The 18,234-nt window shown below is 40.3% G+C and overlaps 1 protein-coding gene across 1 annotated transcript; it reads left to right on the top strand.

Annotated features, from left to right (window-relative positions):
• The first annotated feature begins 568 nt into the window (after positions 1-568).
• si:ch211-79k12.2 (uncharacterized protein LOC568844 homolog) lies at positions 569-7,933 on the top strand. Its single transcript, XM_058394077.1, has 3 exons — positions 569-727; positions 2,325-2,601; positions 3,850-7,933. The coding sequence occupies exons 1-3, from the start codon at positions 689-691 to the stop codon at positions 5,178-5,180; spliced, it is 1,647 nt and encodes a 548-aa protein (XP_058250060.1). The 5' UTR covers positions 569-688; the 3' UTR covers positions 5,181-7,933.
• Positions 7,934-18,234: the final 10,301 nt, after the last annotated feature.

Here is an 18,234-nt window from a genome sequence, read left to right as displayed (position 1 = left end):
TTATTTTTGTATTAGCATTTACATGTTTTAGGATCAAACTTGCTGTGCACTCTGTCATGTTCGATTGCGAGCCTGGGAGGATGATGGTGAGAATTTCAAAGTCTACATAACAAATGGCTCCTTTCTCCAAAACATGTTCTGGTTTGAATCGGTTTTCTTCTTCCTTTTCCTGGTCATTGCTCTTGCACATAAGTAATGGACAGGTGACGATGTTATGAACATTCATAATGGTGTTAAAGGGTTTGCTGTTTAATTAATGATGAATAATATATATGTTAATATGTCTTATGCCAATTATTCCATTGTTTTGGTCCTATAACGCAATCACAAAGGAACTTCTGTTTGCTCTTTACTGTCTCTTCTTCTTCAAAATCAGTTGTCTCTCGATTGCTTAAGTTTCTAGACAAGTAGTCAGTTCGTAATTTTTTATCGAATAGCTGACTTCTGTTCTAAAAAGATAACTTTTTTGAGTCTATAGCAGTCTAGTGAACTTTCTACTGCTAAGAGGTGAGGGGGAGGGGTGTTCTATTTTTATTGAGCCGCGTCGTACGTGAACGTGTCAGTCACGTGACCCAGAGCAGCATCCGGAAGTGGTCCACCGCTGGTGAAGGAAGATGGCGGTGAATCAACAGCTGCACGAACGCTACAAATTCTTAAACATGACACATTGTGCTTTAATTTCTCTGTAATGCAGCCGTGCAGGGTAATGGACAAAGACAGATTTGCTGTAAGTATACGCACAGATACACGGATCGGGCCAAAATAGGCATGTGATGGCGTAAAATAGCATGCCGTGGGAATAACAAAACAAGAACAACTGTTCATGATCATTACAGAAGGGTGTCCATCTTTCTCTGAGTATGTAAGTGTAATGCATAGAAATATGAAAGAATACATGCTATACTACACTGGAATGCTTATTTATACTCGGCAGTGAATTAGCTCATAGCAAGACGTACTGTTTTCCGGCTAAAAATACCTAAGAGACATGTCTATAAACGTCTCTGTCGTGGTGTTTTCTTTTCTCCTGCTGACTACTAGGTTTTGACTTTATTGTGTAAACACAGCAGTTCACCTTCATACAGTAGACCGGAAATACACAATACATCAACAAAACAAACACACAACAAGCAAATCAGAACCACAAGAGATAAATAGACAAAACAAACAAACAAATAGGCAAAAAAAAGAGCAGAAAATGAATAAATAGGATAATCAGAACATGCAACAGGAAATGAAACTACAGAAAAACAAACAAACAAACAAACAATGCAAACAGTTTAAAGAAAGCCGTAACAACAATTAAACAAAACAATTAAAGCAGCATTTCCAGTGGCCCAAGCACCCAGACTTTGTGAGCAGCTCAATAACAGGCCATATCTACACTAATACGTTTTTGCATATTTTTCTGTCCGCTTTGACCTTATGTCCACCCTGAGATGGCGTCTTTGTCAACGAATACGTATCTTTTTATAAAAAAACACCGTCCAAAGTGGATAGATCTGAAAACACTGTTTTTGTGTGGCAGTGTGGACTGAAAACTGAGGCTTTCGAAAACCATGACGCATTTTTAGTCATGTGACCAATTCAGCTAATTTGCTCAAAAATTTGCTCTGAGCTATTATAGAAAACCTAGCACAAAGAAAAAGAAAAGGTAGAATTAACAATAAGGGTGTAGTTGCTTGGCCCCTTAAAAAGAGACGCAACAAATGAGGCGGTGGTAGCTCAAGTGGTTAAGGCTCTGACCCCAACCCTCAAGGATGGGATATGTGAAGAAAGAATTTCACTGTGCAGTAATGTATATGTGACAAATAAAGACAACTTACCAAATGTGAAAATACTGTAGCAAAATCAGAATTATATGAACCACAGTGGCAGAAAATGGACAGCTAGAAGATTTACAGTTTACTACAAGATGTGATAGGAGCCTCAATAACATACAAATAACACATGCTTTAAATTATACTGATTATTTTTTATCAAGGTTATTCATATGATGTTATATTTAAATATGGTGTATTCATATGATGTTATATTTAGATATGTAACTTTGCACGCCATTAATATGAGTATGTAAATGCTATAAACCTGCCTACAGGAAGCTGGGCTATTCAGAACAAAGAATTATTTTTTGCTACATTAACTTGATAACACACAGAAAAGGTGTGATTTAATGTCCAATCAGCAACAAGCATTTTTGAGCATCTTTGAGTTCATGTTATTATGTTTCTGGAATTTGCTGTTGTGTTTTTGGTTTTGTGAATGTGTTTTTCGCGCTTATGGGCCACTGGGCCTTCACCCTTGCTGTGCTTTTCTTCACATAGTCTGCTGCTCCCAGCTCTTGGCTGGAGATGAATAACTTTATTGGTGACCTCATGGCTTTTAGTGCATCTGGCTCTGGTCAGCTACTGAAATGCACTAACAATCAATCGCTCCGTGCTGCCTGGGAAAGCGTGGCTTCTGAGACACCAGCACCCAAATCCTGTTACCCGGCTCAGACTGACCCACACAGCCAGAACCAGCGGAAAAACATGCCATCACACATCGGTTCTCACCCTGGACAGAGGATCGAGGAGTCTGCAAATTGTGATGAGCAACAAGGTGAGTGCATAGCTACAGTAATAGCTGTGCTCATGGTTCTAAGTCATTGTTTCAGTTATGGGTGTGATGATATACCATGATACAGCAGAGTTATGTACGTGTAAATAAGTCACTTAATGTCATCATTAAAGATGCAACATGGTTAGCAGATAAACTGATATACAGTTGAGGTCATAAGTTTACATACTTGTAGAATCTGCAAAATGTAAATAATTTAAAAAAATAAAGTTGATAGAAACTACATTTTGTGTTTATTTATTTCTGCCCTGAATAAGCTATGTCAAATATCCAGATGTTTCTATCTAGTGCACAAGACACAATAATAACTGAATTTATACAAATGATCCAGTTTCAAAGTTTCCATACACTTGACTATTAATAATGTGTGTTGTTACCTGGGTGATTAGTGACTGTTTTTATGTTTTGTGAGTTTTTCATGAGTCCCTTCTTAGTCCTGAGCAGTTAAACTGTCCTCTGTTCTTCAGAAAAATCCTCCAGCTCATGCACGTGATTTGCTTTTCCAGCATCCTCTGCTTATTTGAACCCTTTCCAAGTGCCTATATGTAATGTTGAAATCCATCTTCTTACACTGAGGACAGCTGAGAGACTCAAACACAGCTATTACAAAAGGTGCAAACATTCACTGATGTTCATGAAGACAACACTACAATTTTCTCTAAAGATCTTTTTTTTCCCATTTAATACTACCCTTTAGAAGCTATGATCCTGTTCAAAAGTTCATGCTGCCTTCTTGTGTATCAGTGAATGTTTGCAGCTTTCGTAATAGTTGTGTTTGAGTCTCTCAGTTGTTCTCAGTGTAAAATGACGGATCTCAAGATCATATAGCTGTTGATGGAAAGAGGTCAAATATGCAGGAGATGGTGGAAAAGCAAATTAATGTGCAGGCACTGAAGTGGGCAGTTCAGGACTAACAAGGGAAAAACTCTTACAAAACATAAAAACAGTCATTCTGGTAACAACATTCAGTATTAAGAATCAAGCGTATGCAAACTTTTGATCTGGATCAATTATTGTGTCTTGTTGGCTATATGTAAACATCTGGATATGTGAAATCAGACCAGAACTAACTAAACACACAATGCCATTTTTATGAATCCTCTTAATTTAACATTTGCAGATTCTGCAAGATATATGTAAACTTATGACTTCAGCTGTACGGAAAAGCCTGATATTAGATGTTAAATATATTATAGTGGTTACTCACCTGTATTTATTTCTTTCCTGCAGTACGGCCATATGCCTGCACATGCCCAGGCTGTCCTCTGTCCTCAACATCCACGCCTGCATCCTCTATGCATCCGCTATGCCTGAAATCCAGAGACAGTTCTTCCTCTCAGGCTGCCGCATCAAAAGCATCCACATCACAGTCCAAAGAGCCGAGCTCAGTCGCGCTTGGCCTGGGCTCCTGTCTCAGCCTGGCTCTTTCTCTGGAAGAAAGAAACAGCGAGTCAAACGGCTTATCCAACCCCGAGCACCAGGACAAAGGCACAAACACACATAGTCCAACAACTGCTTCAAACTCCAACCCCCAGATCTGCCCACCAGCTCTTCAAGCTTTCCCCTGCTTCTGCTGCCATCCATGCCCTCATCTCCTGCATCCCCAGCAGTCATCTGACACCCACTTTGGCCACACTCACTCTCACCACCACTACCACCACCACCACCACTGCCCGCTCACCGCCTGCCTGTTGTGCCAGCGTTCCTTTAACTGTGCACAGCAGGAGGGCCACCCTCGCCAGCACCCGTGCATGCACTGCTCCGCGTTGTTCATGCGGCCTTCGCAGTTGCTTCAGCACCAGCGCACCCAGCACTCGAGCAAAGCCGGCGGCTTCCTGTGCCCAGAGTGCGGTCGTGTCTTCAACTCACACAGCAACCTTCGGGTACACCTTAACGTGCACACGGGAGCAAGGCCTTATACATGCTCTGACTGTGGCAAGAGCTTCAGCCAGTCAGGTGCACTCAAGATCCATCGGCGTGTTCACACGGGCGAGCGGCCGTACACGTGCACCTACTGCGGCAGGGGCTTCCCACACCTGGCTGGTGTCAGGGCGCACCAGCGTATACACACTGGTGAGAAGCCATACCAGTGTGCGCAGTGTGGCAAGGGCTTTACACAGTCAGGAGCCCTCAAGGTCCATATGCGTGTCCACACAGGCGAGAGGCCATTTCTCTGTAGCCTGTGCGGAAAGGGCTTCTCGAACCGCTCTGGCGTCCGCTTTCATCAGCGCACTGCACACGGCATTATCACCGAACCCAATTCCGTAGGGCGGCCAAGCCTGGCCAGCAGTAGCTCAGATGTCCAGCAAAAGCAGTCTGATCAGGGAGCATCTGCCCAATCCCTGGAGAACAGGCCTCTTCCAAGTAGAAAAAACTCAGAGGAAGAGGATGTGAGAAGTTCCCTTCCTTACGGCTGTGAGGACTGCGGCATGCGCTTTCAGGATGCTCTCTCCAGGAACAGGCACCAGGCACTGCAGCACTACTCCACTGAGGAAGAAGATCAGAGTGAGAGACATGGAAATGCACAAGGAGAACATGTAGCCAAAAAGACGTTGGTCTAATAAGATACAGTATGTGAATGCCATGCTGGAAAATAGGACTAGTGTCTAGGTCAAGACTATCAAACTAGGTCAATGCCCTTACAAAAACCTTTTGTCTAATTATTATGGGAAAAAAAATTGTGTGCTTCTGTATGTGGCCTTAAATTAATAAAAGTTTTAGCACTTTTAATTAAAAATAAATGACAAATACAAAAAAAATTATTATTTCATTACGGGTACTGAGGTCTATAAGGAGTTTACAATGTTCTCCAGTGTGTCCATGTTTCCTCCTCCTCTAACTAATTAGTGTTCACAGGTCATGTGCAGAATGGCAGCTTCACTTGCCATTATTATTATTATTATTATTATTATTATTATTATTATTATTATTATTATTATTATTATAGTAGGTCCCAGAGCACAGTGTGGCAGGATTAGTGCTAGAATGCTGGGTATTGTGAAAAGTCAAAGGGATGCAATTACGTGGGAAGAGTGATGAAGTAAATGTCCAAGGGGAAAAAGCCTGGAATGGGAAAAGTGGCCCTCGAGTATGCCAGAATGGAGCGGAAGGCAGAGAAGGAAATGCAGCTGGGACATAGAGAATGAGAAATGGACACTTTGAAATCTTCTTTGGCTAGAATCTGCTGTGACGGGGACAGTGTGAGCCATGGCAGGACCTGGAATCGAGTAAACGAGGTAGATAAATCAGATAAAGCCGATGACAGTGCCAGATCCTTATCCAATGCTGGGTGTCACTCTGGATGGATTCTGGACTTGCTGATATTGATACAGTGATGGCCCACCACAGGGAGACGGAGCAGGTTAAACATGTATGGCAGCGCTGATGGGAGATGTGGTGATGAATACAAAGCAGGAATTAAAAATACGCATGTGACTGGGGAGTGCTGAAAAATACAGAAGCGGCTGCCACAGGGGCAGTGACCAGCCCACTCTGAGGACACCAAACAAGGGCATGGAGTTTTAAAGCACTTAAGCCTAAGACCACTTCTGGGGCTGGACAGGCTGGGAGAGCAGGGCCACAGTGAGCAAAGGGGGTACATCAGGAACACAGCAAGTTTTATCTATCATGTATTTTATCTGTACATTTTAAGTAAATTTTTAAACTATAACTCTTAACTATTTTGTATAGTTTACTGCTTTAACATGGAGCACTTATAATATTAAGACTTTACATGTGACTATGCATGTGTGTACCTTTTGTACATTTAAAGTGGCATTCGCTGAATGGCACAACAGCAATTTCATACTATTTTGGGACACATACACTCACTGAGCACTTTATTAGGAACACCTGTGCACCTAGTCATTCACGCTGTTATCTAATCCAATCGTATAGCAGCAGTGCAACACATAACATCATGCAGATACAGCCTCAGCTCCGGGTAATGTTCACATCAGCCATCAGAATGGGGAAACGTGTGATCTCAGTGATTTTGACCTTGGCATGATTGGTTGGTGTGAGTATTTTTTATATCTCCTGAGATTCTCACACACAACATTCTCTAGAATTTACTCAGAATGATGTAATAAAGAAGAAACATCCAGTGTGCAGCAAGTATGCTGGGAAAGAAACACCTTGTTGATAAATGGCAAACTGGTTTGAGTTGACAGAAAGGCTACAGTAATTCAGATAGCCACTCTACAATTGTATTGAGCATCTCAGAATGCACATAGAGGCAGATGTGCTACAACAACAACAAGAGTTCAGGTTCCACTTCTGTCAGCCAAGAACAGAAAGCTGAGGCTGCAGTGGACGAAGGCTCACCCAAACTGGACAGTTAAAGACTGGAGGTCTGATGAATCCCATTTTTTGCTGAGGCTCACAGATGTTAGAGTCAGAATTTGGCACCAAAAGCATGAATTTATCGACCCAACCTGGCTTGTGTGAACAATCCTGGCTGGTGTGGGGAATGTTTTCTTGGCTCACATTACACCAGTCAGTCATCAGTTGAATATCACAGTCTATTAGAGTATTTTTGCATCTCTAAAAGGCCACTATTTGCCTTCCTCTAATGGCTACTTCCTGCAGGATAATGCACCATGATAGCACCATGTCACAAAGCAAAAGTCCTCTCACTTGTTTCATGAACATGATAATGAGTTCAGTGTTCTTCCAGTGCCTTTACAGTGGCCTTCCCAGTCACCAGAATCCAGGAGAACATCTTTAGGATGTGGTAATATAGGAGATTTGACCAGAATCTCAAGAGAATATTTCCAACATGTGATGGAATCCATACCATGAAGAATTGAGCCCTGGTCTCAAAGCAAAGGGAGGCCCTACCCTGCATTAGTACATGAGTGTTCAGTGTACAGTGAGTGTATTTATCTCTGTGAAGCAGTATGGAAAAAAACACACACACACACAAAACTCGCAGTCAATTGTGATTGCTGTCATGAGCTGTGTCTCAAACTGAAATCCATGACCATATTTTTTAGACGTTTTTTCTACATTTTGAATACCCAGAAGATCGTTATGCAAAGCAGGCTCTTCAGTATGTGTGTAAGCAACATGAGAGTATTTTTATATTCAGACACTTAACCGTAATAAAGAATTTGTTTAGTGTTAATACTAAAATCGTGCTGCCTACGTAGTAGTATATAATTATGTGGTTTGAGACACAGCTCTAGTCTGTTTATGCCATTGCGAATGTCACACAACACTGCCTATACTATCGGTATATGTGGTATACATTAGTATATGTTAATTATTATTATTTTTTGGTTGTGTACAATTAAAGCACCAGATGAATTCAGGATTTGTGTTGCGTTCATTTTGTATACGGGTACTTAAAACCAGCCACACAAGGTTTTAAAATAAAAATGGAATATTAGGGCAGCAATATTTAACCCCTCCTTTAGTCCAGAATTAGGATCTACTTTCTTCTAGTTGGATAAAACAATAAGGATGGATCCATGTAAACTCTTCATCTTTAATTTGTTTAAATATAATCTAAAATCCACACATTTTAGCTGTTGTGTTTCTAAACTCTGCACCACATAGTACATATTTTGACTAATTACAGGCTTGTGTATAAATGTCACCTCACACATAATAACTATTCACAACAAGCTCAAACAGCATGGTCTTGTTGCTTAGGCCAGATGAGTTTATACCTGTCACGGATTCGGAGATCTAGAGAAAAATAAACACGTGGACAAAATTGTTGGTACCCTTCCATTAAAGATAGAAAAAAACCCACAATGGTCACTAAAATAACTTCAAACAAAAGTAATGATGAATAAAAATGTACTGAAAATTGCCTAATGAAAATAACGATTGCTTTTGCATTGTGGTTCAACAGGAGCATTTTAAAAACACCAAAAACAAACGAATGAAACTGACCTGGACAAAAATAATGGTACCTTTAACTTAATATTTTGTTGGGCAACGTTTTGAGGCAATCACTGCAATCAAGCGATTTTTCTAACTCTCAGTGAGACTTCTGCACCTGTCCACAGGTATTTTGACCCACCCCTCGTGAGCAAACTGGTCGAGCGGTCTCAGGTTTGAAGGGTGCCTTCTCTAGACTGCATCTTTCAGCTCTTTCCACACATGTTCAATAGGATTTAGATCAGGCCACTCACATATCATACACTATATTGCCAAAGGTTTTGGGACACCCCTCCAAACCATTGAATTCAGGGGTTGGGCTTGGCCCTTAGTTCCAGTAAAGAACTCTTAATGCTTCAGCATACCAAGACATTTTGGACAATTTCATGCTCCCAACTTTGTGGGAACAGTTTGGGGATGACCCCTTCCTGTTCCAACACGACTGCACACCAGTGCATAGAGCAAGATCCATAAAGACATGGATGAGTGAGTTTGGTGTGGAGGAACTTGACTGCACAGAGTTCTGACCTCAACCCGATAGAACACCTTTGGGATGGATTAGAGCGGTGACTGAGCCATTCCACGTCTGCCTTTACATGCACATGAATGTAATATGGAGTTGGTCCGCCCTTTGCGATTACAACAGCTTCAACTCTTCTAGGAAGGCTTTCCACAAGGTTTAGGGGTGTGTTTATGGGAATTTTTGACCATTCCACTAGAAGCATATTTGTGAGGTCAGGCATTGATGTTGGATGAGAAGGGCTGGCTCACAGTCTCCACTCTAATTCATCCCAAATGTGTTCTATCAGGTTGAGGTCAGGACTCTGTGCAGGCCAGTCAAGTTCCTCCACACCAAACTCACTCATCCATGTCTTTATGGACCTTGCTTTGTGCACTGGTGCACAGTTGGGTTGGAACAGGACTGATCCCACAAAGTTGGGAGCATGAAATTGTCCAAAATGTCTTGGTATGTTGAAGCATTAAGAGTTCCTTTCACTGGAACTAAGGGACCAAGCCAAACCCCTGATAAACAACACCTGAATTCAATGATTTGGGGGGGATGTCCCAAAACTTTTGGCAATATAGTGTACATTTTGCCATCACACCTTTTATGTTTTTTTCTCAAGCACTTCATAATTATTTGTAATAACAAGTGAAACACAATGCATGCATGTGTTCCTTTTTCCCTGAAAGATTATGTCCTACTTCACGTTAATTACACCTCCATTCTTGATTACAATGCAGCTGAGAATGAGGAGCAAATCTTTATTTAAATAAATAAATAAATTAAATAAATCAAATTTAAAGCAGTTAATATGACTGGTTTCATCGAATCACACATCTGTAGAGTTCACAGTCTCCTTTAATAGGAACATCTGCACACCATTTATGAAGTTCCAATAAGCCAATCATGTGGCAGCAGCATGCTACATAAAATCATGTGATCTGTCTGGTTTCAGTGAGTCTTTACCCAAAATAGCCTCTGATTCTTGTTCTTGGATGACAGGAGTGTTGTAGGAGCCCCTGTTCTACAGCAAAATGAAAGGTTTTGGGGAATAAATGAGTTTAGCTGTGTCTATTCGTCTCAACTAACCACCAGGGGGCAGCAAGACCACATTATTTTGGCACTAAGTAGCAGCTCATTGAACAGAAGGAGGGGGTAAAGAGCACAGATGAGATAATGAATAGGTGAGAACTAGAGAAATAACACCAAAATCTTTGGCTTGGAAATGCCTCTGTGATACATTTGCTTCATAGTGTTTCTCTTGTCTCTTTTTACACCATTTTGTACCTGCTTTTGCACTACATCTATGCACACACACACACAAGCACACAATGAATGACAGCTGTGTCCATTAACACTCAGTATCAGAGACATTTCACCATCTGTCTCTTTTTCACTATTCTCTGTCACTTTATTCATCCTGCTTTTGTCTGTTCATACTCTCCTTCTTCTCTCCCCGGAGAGCTCCTTCGCCTCCAGCTCTCCAGCAACCACCCCCCCCCCCACCCGAACCCCATCCCATTTTTCATCCATCTCTATTAGTGACCATATCCATTTCAAACGCTGTGAGTCTTGGCCATCTCTCATTAACCTGTATTATATATCCTATTCTCACCTCCTTGTCATTTTCTTCTTCTTCTTCTTCCTGCCATTTCCTTATTTAATTTGCATTGAAGTTTACTATATTTCTTCTCTTATACATGCCAGTAACATGGCTCACGTTATACTTATACTGAACATCCTTTCAACACACTTAGTTCTGTCTGCTTGTTCTCTTGTACCTCAGTACTATAAGGTTCTCTCAGGCATCATCAGTCCATTTTCTGTAGCTTTTATCCTGCACAGGGTCACAGGGAACCTAGAGTCTATCCCAGGGGTCTCAAGGCAGGGGACACCTTGGATGGGGTGACAGGATAAAATTGCATACACATTATGGAAAATTTAAAGTTGCCAGCCAGCTGAGGAAACCGGAGTACCCAGAGGAAACCCCTGAGGTATGAGGAAAACAACCAAAAACTCTGCGCACACAGTGCAGAGGAAGGAACCGAACACCAAGCCATGGATAAGTGGGGCAAACGTGCTAACCACTAAGTAACCTCGGTTCTATCAGCCTGAATTAACCATATAAACCAGATCATTGAGTGACATACTGCACTAAAGTACATGCTGGTTCTACAGTGTAAATGCACTATTAATATCTATGCACACCTGACCATCCCATTTATATCTGTGGCTTCTGCAAACTGCCACAAAGATAGAAGCACACCACAGTGTAGGAAGTGTGTGTATGTTGTAGAGATTCATCTTAACTGGAACTGAGGGGTTCCAGTAAGACAATGTGCCTATGCACAAAGTCAGTTCCAGGGATGTGGTAGCTTAGTGGTGTTGGACTACTGATCAGAAGGTTGTGAGTTCGAATCCCAGGTCCACCAATTGCCCTCAATTGCTCAGTTGTATAAAACGAGATAAATTGTAAGTCACTCTGGATAAGAGTGTCTGCCAAATGACGTAAATGTGAAAATGTAAAGACCTTAAAATGCTGACTGTGCATCAAGCCTTCTTGGCAAATATCAGTTTCTAATCTCACTAATGCTCTTGGGGGTGAATGGGGAAATCCCCACATCCACAAATCTAGAAGAAGGTATTCCCAGAATATTAGAGGTTATTATAACAGCAAAGGAACAGGATCTTCAATAAGCACATATGGGTGTGATGGTCAGATGTCCACTAACTTTTGGCCATATAGTGTATATGCTTGGATATTAGAAAGTCAGCCGAAAGTTAATATGGTGGGTAACACAGGATAACATTAGCATTAAGTATTAATGATATTAGCTGGCTGAATGCAGTGTGCTTAATAAATTGGTAAAGTTTTAGACCATAATGTGGTCTTAAGTGTTATAAAATGATTAATGAAGATATTTTAAGAGATTTAGAGATTCAGACACAACATTATAAAACTGAACATTGTTTGAAATGAATTCAATTTCAATTCAATTTTATTTGTATAGCGCTTTTAACAATGGACATTGTCTCAAAGCAGCTTTACAGAACACAGTACAAAAGTCCTAGATGTTAGACAAAATCATCCCTAGTGAGCAAGCCTGAGGCCACTGTGGTGAGGAAAAACTCCCTTAGATGGTAGAAGGAAGAAACATTGAGAGGAAAGGGAACCCATCCTCATTTGGGTGGCTCTGGAGAGTGTAATTACAAATTATTATAAACTAATATATATTTCACCTGGAAGGGGATGGGCTCTCATTTAAGTCTATTTCCTCTCAAGGTTTCTTCATGATGTTTCAGGGAGTTTTTCCTTGACACCCTCACCTTTGACTGCTTTGAAATCAATTGTTAAAATTGCTACATACGTGAATAACACTGAATTACATCGAAGTGGTTTTGCCATATGGATGAAGTTCAATGTCACTGCTTCCTATTTTCTAGTCTCTAACACTACGGACTGAGAGAAACACCAATAGTTTCACCTTTGTCAGTCTCACTGCTACCTCAATCATGACTGCCAATAATGAGAACTTACATTTAAAGCATCCATCTCTCTCTTACCATATCTCTTTGTCGATTTTTAACCATTCACATTTCCTTTTTCTTTCCGACTTCTTACTCTTTTAAAGAATAGTACAAGTAGCCAGTAAAGTGAGTGTGTAAAGCTGTCCTTTATGCAATATTCATACAGCAGTGCTCACATGTTTGCTGTCAAATAGAAAGACACTGGCTCAATCCTTGGTCTAGTCTGAGTGTTCTCTTGTAATATTTATGACCGTGTTCCAAAAAATCTCATAGCAGGAAGAAATTTCTCCTGGTGTAACACACACTCAATTACCCAGAAGTTAAGCTGAGGAAATATTCACTGACCTTAGACTCCACTGACACCTGAACAGTATCCTAATCATCCAGTTATCCAATGTGACAGCTGTACAACACACACAATCATAGAGATACTGATCAAGCTTTAGTTAACGCTCAGAGTAAACATCAGACTGAGTTCTAGTGTTTACACAGAGTGGTGTGAAAAACAAAACTAACTAAAAACCTTCAGTGAGTGGCAGTTCTGCAGCTGGTCGATGAGACAGGTCAGAGGAAAATGGAAAGATTGGTTCATGCTGAGAGGAAAGCAGTCAAATAACTACTCTTCCTCTGTGATAAGCGAACCAGCAAACCGTAGAGAGCAGAACATGTTGAACCTTGAAGTGCATGGGCTACATAAGCAAAAGACCAAATTGGGTTCCGCTCCTGTCAAGCAAGAACAAGAATGTCCAAACCTTGTCCTCACTTGGACTTTTCCCCAGACTGATGATTGAAAGCAGTTTATAAAATACTCCAACCAGCACTGACAAATACAATCATATTGTCAGAAGCAGGTGGAAATAAAAATCTGACCCAAATGCAGGGCTAAAATAACAAATGTGGGATTTTTTAAGAAAATAACAAAACTACAGACATGTGGAAACACTAGAGATAAGTAGGTGGTTAAAATACAAAATAACAAGCAGCAGGAAACAAAACCAGGTAAAAAAAAAAAAAAAGAGAGACAAGGACTCAGCAAAAAAGCAAATTTAATGCAGCAGGTATATATAGGGAAGGTAATTAGTGAGGCATAAGGAACAGGCGGGAAGGGGTGTGTGTGTGGCAAACACATGAGCAAAAAAGAAAAAACGTAAACGGAAGCACATGGGGACATAACAATAACAAACGAAGCTCTGCCAGATCGCCCTCTGCTGTTCTGGCATGGAACTGTCCAGCAGTGAGTCTATGACACGTGAGAAGGAACTTTACATGCTGCTCTTGAGTTAATTTCAATCCAGTTCAATTTATTTGTATAGCACTTTTAACAATGGACATTGTCTCACATCTTTACAGAAGTAGAGACATAGAAAAATAATTCTAAAGTTTAAAGTTAAGTTAGTATTTATCCCGAACATTTATCCCTAATGAGCAAGCCTGGGGCGATGGTGGCATGGAGAAACTCCCTGAGATGATATGAAAAAGAAACGTTGAGACTCAGAAGGGAACCCATCCTCATCTGGGTGACATTGCACAGTAAATAATGTAACTGTTGATAATGTCCTTTCTACAACAACAACCAAGAGCTCTTGAGTACAGTTTCTGAGTTTATTATAGACTTAATTCTTTCCTGCCGAAAGCTGGCTGATGCAACGGCAGTGTGATAGTCTCCAAGTGGTTCTATCCACAGCAGCAGTGAGCACCACCAAGTGACGCAACTCCAACCAGGGGTAGAGCATCTGGATGGATCAGAGAGGTCTGGAAAGTTCTGGAACTCAGGACACTGGGACCTTCATACTTCATACCTTCATACTGATGAACTACTTCTGTTGGAGTCTCATCATTTGGAAACTGCTTTCTACTCCTGAAGATAAAGCCACATGCACAGTCTATAGATACATAAGAGTGCTGTAGATGGTATCACTTAGAAACCATGGAGCTGTCTTTGGACTGAAGTTGCCACAAACAGTTTTGCACTCAAGTCTCCATGAAAACTTCAACAAGGTAGACTTCATGTTATAATTAGAATGAATTGCATGTGTTGACCAAATTGTACACAGTTATAGAAAGGAAATTATTTGGAATCATTGTATATGGTGTGATGCAAATATGGAGGGGTTTACTTTTGAGTCCCTTTTAAGTTGATCCTTGCCACTGGGATAAATCTAAATGTATAATGTGTAATCTTCTGAATTCTATATTTCTGTAAAGCTGCTTTGTGACAATGTCCATTGCTTAAGTAAAATTAAACTGAGCTGAATTTATTTCCACATTCTGATGTGAACATTAAGTTCTTGACCTGGTCTTGATGTATTTTTTGCTGCTCCTACATGACTGGCTGATTGGATAATAGGTTGAACAGGCAAATGAACCAGCATTCCTAATGAAGTGGACGTTGAGTGTATCTCTCAACCTCATTGTAAATTCTATACTCTGTCTCCAGCTCTCTTCCTGCTTTCTCTGCCCCTTAATGGCAGTGCTGTGGAAGTGCCTGTGTTTGTAACAGCCTTTTAGTTTGCATTGAGGGCGCCATTTATTTCAATGAAACGTTGCCCATCACTTTCAATGTTTTCATAGCAATATTGTATGGGGAATACAAATTAATAAAATGTGCATGTGCTAATTTTGGAAATAGCTTTTTAACTTGAATGAAAATAGTATAAAAAGTCAAATGAGACATTTGTGCATTTGTTCATATTTGTCAGTTTCATAACATTTTAATTATTGTTGTATATTCATGGAGAAATTTGCCAGATCAAAACAAATGCAAATAATATTAATGCTTCTAGAGATAAGCTGGATAACAGATTTAGTTTTTAGCCCTATCACTGTAATCATCTCCACATGCTCTCTTCAGTGTTGCCAAGGTTACACATTTATTGTACACTCCATCCACCCTCTCTTCGGTAAGCAAAAAAAAAAAAACAGCCTTTCAGCAGACGTGCAGTTGAGAAAAGCTGACCTCTCTCCATTTTAAATCATACAATATGGGCTCTGGCAATAAACAAGAGGAGAGGTATTGATGGATTTATTTCTGTCCTTCCACAGAGATTGCATTATCTGACATACATCAATAAGAACCCCTCACTCCCAAACCCTGAATAAAACCATAAATTAGATAAAAGCCAGTAAAGATTTCTTTTGTACATTATATATTGTACGCACACATATTTACATTGCAGGTGATGTTGCCCAATTAAAGCCATTCATTGTGTGTCCATTTGTCATACACTGAAAAAGAAATACTGCCTGAAAAAAACCAACAAAAACAACCAGAATTCTATGGAACCCGAGATACCTGTCAAGTGTTTGGCAAAGAGAATAAGGAATGCAAGGATATGCGCTCCAGGGCAAGCATGCACACGCACTCACACACACACACACACACACACACACAGTTATGAGAAGTTATGTTAGTGGCTGGACCCCTTTGTGAGTCAAGTATTGATTCAAAGCTTGAGAGAGGATGACTTAAACATGAGCAACACTCACATTAAGCAAGCTGGAAATCACCATCTGGTTTATCATCACTTATTACTAATATTATCAGCTTTCCATTATTAGCAATAGCATGAACTATGCTATTATAAAGCATATTTCAGTGTATATGTGTGTGTTAGGTTTATAAAGCACAGCTGCTATGTGTATCTCTATGTGTGTTTGGGTATTTAGAGTTAATTCTAGTATCTGAATATATATTCAGATTTAAACTGGATGTGGGCGTGGCCTAGAGGGATAAGCTTCCCTGAAACTCACACATTTATTTCCTAATTTTACCAATAACTTGGGAAACACATAGAACCTAAAAAAAAAAAGTCATAGGCTCAACACAGGAGTATTGTGTAGTGAGAAAATAACCTGTTTTGGAAAACTGCCTCACATTCCAGAGCGCTTCTTTGTGTTTGGATGAGCCTCTTGTTAGTCATGTTATAGACACTCAACAATGCCCCTTCTCTCTGCCCTGTCTGTTCACAAAGCAAACAGTATGGGTGAAATCAGCAGGTACCCTGCACAGCCAGATCATTTTGTTTGAATAAAAAAAATCCCCTCCCCACACTGTGCTCTGAAAAAATGTAATGACATAAATATATTAAAAGCCGAATAAATATTATGCAAAAATAGAATTATTTACTACAGTTGAAGGGGATAATAATAGTGCATACAATCTATATGGAAGCCATAGATTGTGATTTAAAAACTTTCTGTGATCATTTGTGATCATTACTCACATGTGCTCACATGGCACTAAGCCAGTGGCGGACCGTCGGGGCCAGCAAGGCCTTCTCTGTTGGCCTAAACAGCAGTGATCTGAATCACTGACTTGCATTTTAATATATTTAATATATTTTTCCCTGAATGTGTATTAAATTATTCCCAATAGTCTATTAACTACGTTTCATAGCTTTTCTCTCAGTTGTGCTGCTTCCAGTAGTGTATATTTATGATAAGAGTATTTATCCAATCATATTTCAGCTAGTGGCTGACATCATGTGTTGCCCGGCCGTAAGGCCTTCAGAATCAATAGTGCAGGCGCCCGAAGCTTAAAATAAGTGGCAATGAAACTGTTCCATTAACCAATCAGATTTCGAGTTGGTGTCACTGGGGCCATCTAGCAGGCATATGATTACGTCAGCAATTTCCCGTCCTTTGATTGGATAATTGGAGTAGTCAGAGGCAGCGAACCGCACAAACGAAATGAAATATATATATTTTAACTCACAATGGTTGACAGAGGAGAAGAAATCGATTTGGTCGCAGACATCCTTACAAATGCATTTTCAAGGCGGACTTTTCAAGAAAATCCTTTTGATTCTTCAAAATAGTTGTTAAGCTTTTTCAAGAACCCTTTATGCTTTTGGGTTTTTTTTGCCTTCATTACAGATCCCTGGGGTGGACTGTGTTTTTTTTTTTTTTTTTGCTGCAGTGAAAGGAAACTTGTGAGACTGAATTGTGTTAATTTGTTTTTTTGCTATATGTAATGTCATTTTATTCATGTTCGCTACAAGATCCTGTGACACAACGCATTGTTATACAGTGTTTCTATATTCACTGCGTCTCATTTCGCATGCTGTGTCCCCCGGAGATTGCAGTTTGCTGCATATGGCATCTTTTTTGAGAAAAGTAACCGCAATAAAATTGACTATTCCTTGTGAGGTGTGAAATACTGTAGCCTAATTTCTTTTTTACTTTTTATTTAATGGGTGATTAGTATCCAGTCAGCCAATCATACAGCAGCAGCACAATGCACAAACATCATCCAGTTACAGATCGAAAGCTTAAGATAATGCTCTCTGTGACTTTAACCGTGGCATTTTTGTTGCTGCCATATGGACATGTTTGAGTGTTTCAAAAACTGCTGAGCTCCGGATTTTCGCACACAACAGTCTCTAGAATTTACACAGAATGGTACAAGAAAACATCTCGCAAGTGGTCGGGTCTGCAGGCTGAAACACCATGTTGATGAGAGAGATCAAACTGGTCTGAGTTGAGCAGAAGTCTATAGTGACTCAAATAATCACTCTTTACAGCTGTGGTGAGCAGAAAAGCAAAGCAGCTGAGAAAGCACAAAGTATCAAACCCTGAGGTGGATGGGCTACAACAACAAATGACCACTCCTGTCAGTGAAGAACAAGGCTGTCTGAGGCTGTCATGGGCACAGACTCATGCAGACTGGAAAGCTGAAGACTGAAGATATC

This window comes from Hemibagrus wyckioides, linkage group LG01, assembly GCF_019097595.1.
Source record: "Hemibagrus wyckioides isolate EC202008001 linkage group LG01, SWU_Hwy_1.0, whole genome shotgun sequence".
NCBI classification, from domain to species: Eukaryota; Metazoa; Chordata; class Actinopteri; order Siluriformes; family Bagridae; genus Hemibagrus; species Hemibagrus wyckioides.
Note: the sequence above shows the minus strand (reverse complement) of the source record. Positions and strands in the feature narration are given on the sequence as shown.